At 63.0% G+C, this 4,586-nt stretch overlaps 1 protein-coding gene across 1 annotated transcript; it reads right to left on the reverse strand.

The window, feature by feature from the left end:
* Positions 1-845: 845 nt before the first annotated feature.
* Positions 846-4,333, reverse strand: SLC7A4 (solute carrier family 7, member 4). The gene is made up of 5 exons (XM_009893322.1): positions 3,352-4,333; positions 2,964-3,235; positions 2,458-2,868; positions 1,522-1,630; positions 846-1,039 (listed from the first exon to the last, which is right to left on the reverse strand). The coding sequence occupies exons 1-5, from the start codon at positions 4,331-4,333 to the stop codon at positions 846-848; spliced, it is 1,968 nt and encodes a 655-aa protein (XP_009891624.1).
* Positions 4,334-4,586: the final 253 nt, after the last annotated feature.

Here is a 4,586-nt window from a genome sequence, read left to right on the forward strand (position 1 = left end):
CCGGCGGTTGGCAAGCTGCTGTTGGGCTTCTGCCGTGCCAGCCCGCGCTGGCTGCCCCAGCATCCCTGTCCTGCCCAGCTCTGGCCACCTCCCTTCTCCATCGCATGTCCCCAGCAGCTCCTCACCCACCGCTCCACCCCAACCTTTTTGGAGGGCAGCCCTGGAGATGGGGATGGCGGGGATGTCAGTGGGGGGAAAGCACGTTTGGCCCCTGCCTCCTTCTGCAGGGGGGCTCAGCAGGAGGCAGGGGCGCTCCGCAGGGCTGCAGCCAGGATGAGACCCAGGATGGGCAGCGCTGGGCTGCCTGCCCCGCTCCCCAGGGACCCCCCGCCCCCCTCCGCGCCCCCGGCTGCGCGGACAGGCCAGCAGAAAGGAGATTTGCTGTGCAGCCCCTGAGTGTGCGCAGAGGAAGGTGGCGAGGACGTGGCTCCTCGTGAGCAGGACAGGCACTGGGCCGAGGGGGCTGAGACCCAGTTCCTGAGTGCTCCGGCTGCGCGGACAGGCCAGCAGAAAGGAGATTTGCTGTGCAGCCCCTGAGTGTGCGCAGAGGAAGGTGGCGAGGACGTGGCTCCTCGTGAGCAGGACAGGCACTGGGCCGAGGGGGCTGAGACCCAGTTCCTGAGTGCTGGGGATGGGGAGGGAGGGAGCCAGCCTCCCCCCAGCCGTGCTCTGCAGGGAGCTGGTGGGGAAGGGCGAGCATCCTTGCCATCTCCAGATGGAGCCACAAGCCCAGGGCAGCCCCGGTGGCCCCGCTGCCGAAGGGACCGGGAGGAGGAAAGGGGGTCTCTGGCCTTGCCACGGGGGTCAGATGCTCCCATAGCCAGGTGCCCCCATCCCCCGGGATGTCATCTCTTGCAGTCTTCGGTGTCGGTGTCCGGCAGCCCGGTGGCGGGCTGGGAGCCGGGCTGGACCGCCCGCACCCTCTCCTCCAGGCTGCCGCTGGGGAACACCACGTAGCGGGCGCTGACTCGCTGCGGCCGGGGCTCCCGCAGGTTCTCCTTGCTGTGCCAGATGCCGTAACCGAAGTAGACGAGCAGGCCTGCAGCGGGGGGCCGGGAAGGCACAGGCTGGCGGCTGGCATGGATGTGGCCGGCATCCCAGAGGAGGACATGCCATGGCACCGGGGGGGGCTTTAAGCAGCTGCTTTGCAGGCGGAAAAGGATCCTGCAAGGGCAGGGGGGGCACCCCTCGTTCCTTGGGAAGGGCTCCTCAAGCCCCCAGAAGCCGCCTTGGGAGCCGGGGGTGGTTCCGGTCCAGAGCTTGAAGGAGCATCCAAACATTAAGAGGAACGAACTGTAACGCTCTGGGAACCAGACTGGGTCAGGGAGATGCTGGGAGACCTCGGCTTATGTCTCCGAAGGGGAATCGGAGGCGGAAAGGGGCACAATTCCCTTTATAAATCCATCACCGGGGGAAAAGAGCTACTGAAGCCACCAGCCAGTGCCGAGACAAGCCCAGTTCCCCTCTCCCCCAAAGAAGCCATCACCTTCCCAGGGCTCGCGCCGCCCTGGGAGCACTCACCTAAGAGCAGCCAGACAGCGAAGCGGAGCCACGTCATGTAGCTGAGCTTCAGCATCAGATAGATATTGAGGACGATGCTCAGCGCTGGGGAGAGAGGTACCAGTGGGATCTGCAGGAGAAATGGAGCCGGGGGGTGGTAAGACCATCCTTAAAACCACAGCGACAAAAGCCAGCTCTGGTAAACGTGGGGGATAAAGTGACTTTCACCCCAGGCTTTCTGAAAATGACCTTTTTTTTTTTTTTCTTCCCAGGAAAAAGGCAGCCAAAAGGAACAACAGCCAGTTAGGGAGCCAGGAGCTGGGAGCCAGGCTGCATGCCAGGCTGGTGGGGTGGGCACGGGCTCTGGAAACATCCCAGAGGAACCGTCACAAGGACCAAACAAACCCCCAGTGCAATCTGGAGCCAATGTGGTCCTCACTGGAGAAGCTGGGGCAGGGGCATGGCAAGGAGGTGGTGTTAGCACCGGTGTTGCCATCCATGTGGCTGCACCACACCGGGGCCCAGATGAGCTGGAAACCGGAGAGGAGGGAGCATGAGAGGCACAAAAGCGCTTTGGAGGCTGAAGAAAAGAGCTCCACTGTGTAATTCGAGGGCAGAACAAAGGCAGAAGGAGTGGGGATGGGCAGGAGGGGAGTGGGGGGCTGTGGGGATGCAGAGGAGGGAGCCCAGGGCAGGCAGGAGTAATCCCTTGGTATGGACATGGAGCTGCTGGGGATGTCCCCTCCAAGGGACCAGTCACCGTGCAGGGCGAGTGACGCTGCAGGCACCACCACCTCCCCACACCCAGTGCGTGCTGACACCCTCTTCCTCCTCCTTTGGCAGTTGCGGTGCTTCACCAGACCAGGGTGACCGGGGCCTCCTGTGGGTCCATCAGAGCTGCTCCCACCCCACCGAGCTCGGCAGAGGGACTAATCCCACCTGGGCCCCCGGGCGTACCTGGAAGGTCTGCGTGCTGCGCTGCTGCTCGTGCGCCCAGATGAGGAGGAGGCTGAGCAGGAAGCCCAGGCTGAAGAGGACCAGCAGCAGGGAGTAGCTCCAGGTGGGCAGGTGGAGGTGGGTGTTGCCAAACACCAAGATGGAGCACAAGCAGATGGCAGACACCATCAGGGTCACCACGGCCACCGTGACCACCTCGCCCGGGTAGAAGTCGCTGAGGAACTCCAGGTAGGGCTCAAAAGCTGCCTTCAGCTGTCCCGGCTCCCGGTGTTCTTTGCTCTTGTCTCTGTCCACCAGCTGGAGCTTGTCGGAGAAGGACTCATACTCCTTCAGCTCACCAGCAGATGGACCCTCGTGGGGCTCAGGGCTTGGCCGGGCACCGGCTGCCGGTGCAGGAGGATCCACTTTTTGCTGCTGGAAGCGCAGGACGATGATGCTCGCGGCCACGAAGGTATAGGCCAGCAGGGGCGGGCGGGGGCCCGCGCTGCCGGGGCAGGAGCATCCACTTTTTGCTGCTGGAAGCGCAGGACGATGATGCTCGCGGCCACGAAGGTATAGGCCAGCAGCGTGCCGATGGACAGGAACTGCACCAGGGCCTCTAGGTCAAAGACGAGGGCCAACAGGGCCATGAGCAGCCCGAAGACCACAATGCCGATGACAGGCACCTGCGTGCGGGGATGCACTTGGGAGAAGACCTGGAAGAAGAGCCCGTCCTCAGCCATGGCATAGACGATGCGTGGCAGGGAGAAGAGGTTGCTCAGCAGGACCGTGTTCATTGCTGAGGAATGGGCAGAAGAAGGAGGACCACATTAGACCCAAACTGCCCCAGTTCCCGGTTCCCAGCCCCCATCGCGAGCAGGGTGGGCAGCTCCTGCCACCACTGCCTGTACTCACCACAGATGGAGCCAGCGGCCACCAGGAACCCTGCCCAGGCATAGCCCCTCCTGTAAAATGCATCTGCCAGGGCAGAGTCAGGGTCCAGTGTGTGCCAGGGCACCATCAGCGTCAGCACCATTGACACCAGGATGTAGGCCCCGGTGGCCAGCCCCAAGGAGAAAGCGATGGCCCTGGGGACAGCCCGCTGGGGGTTCCTGGCTTCTTCACTGGAGGCTGCGATGACGTCGAAGCCCACGAAGGCGTAGAAGCAGGTGGCCGTGCCGGCCATGATACCCGAGAGCCCATGTGGGGCAAAGCCACCCTCTTGGGCACTCCAGTTCTTGGGCTGCGCGAGGATGAATCCCATGATGAGAATGAAGAGGATGACACCCATGCTGATGGCTGAGAAGACGTGGTTGAGCCAGGAGGACACTCTGGCCCCAAAGGAGATGAAGGCGGTGGCTACCAGCAGGATGGCAGCTGCCAGAAAGTCGGGGTAGTGGGCCAGGAACGGCACCTGCCAGGCGCCCACGTGGGTCTCAGTGAAGTTCTTTATCTTGTGGTTGAAGATGGAGTCCAGGTAGCCGCTCCAGGCCCTGGCCACCGCAGCTCCCCCAATCATGTACTCCAGCAGCACATTCCAGCCGATGAGGAAGGCCCAGATCTCACCCACGGACACATAGGTGAACATGTAGGCAGAGCCCGTCTTGGGTACCCGGGCTCCAAACTCAGCATAGCAGAGAGCAGCCAGGAGCGAGGCAAAGCCGGCGATGATGAAGGAGACGATGACGGCAGGGCCAGCGATCTCCTTGGCCACTGTGCCCGTAAGGACGTACAGCCCGGAGCCCACCATGCCCCCAATGCCCAGCAGTGTCAAGTCGATGGTGGAAAGGCATCTGTTGAAGGACGTCTCCATCATGTCATCCTCCAAGGTCTTCACCCGGTTGAGTTTCTGGCAGAAGCGGGTCAGGTCGGTAGAGCGAGGCAGCCATCTCGCCATCCTGGAGGCAGCGGGCCCTGCCTTCTGGCAGGGTGAAGGGTCCACAGCAGCGAGACCCTGTCTGGAGACCTGGCAGAGGAGCAGGAAAGTGTGAACATCCCCTCCTACAGGGAGGTATCAGGTGGTGGGAGCAGGGTGGAAAAGTGACCAGGGCACATTCAAGGTGTCCCTCGCACCTCAGCCAGCATGGGTGTCAGCACCAGAGCATGTCCTCCTCTGGGGCGGTGGCCCAGGACAGTCAGCCACCCTGCGC

This window comes from Charadrius vociferus, unplaced genomic scaffold (assembly GCF_000708025.1).
Source record: "Charadrius vociferus isolate BGI_N301 unplaced genomic scaffold, ASM70802v2 scaffold579, whole genome shotgun sequence".
In the NCBI taxonomy this organism is placed as follows: Eukaryota; Metazoa; Chordata; class Aves; order Charadriiformes; family Charadriidae; genus Charadrius; species Charadrius vociferus.

What these genes read in the sequence shown, in the direction of transcription:
- SLC7A4 (XM_009893322.1), bottom strand. Translation starts at nt 4,333, where the DNA reads ATGGCGAGATGGCTGCCTCGCTCTACCGACCTGACCCGCTTCTGCCAG. An exon ending in GCAGCACGCAGACCTTCCAG is followed by an intron (nt 1,631 to 2,457) that starts GTACGCCCGGGG and finishes TTTCTCCTGCAG; the next exon opens with ATCCCACTGGTACCTCTCTC. An exon ending in CGCTGTCTGGCTGCTCTTAG is followed by an intron (nt 1,040 to 1,521) that starts GTGAGTGCTCCC and finishes CCCCCGCTGCAG; the next exon opens with GCCTGCTCGTCTACTTCGGT.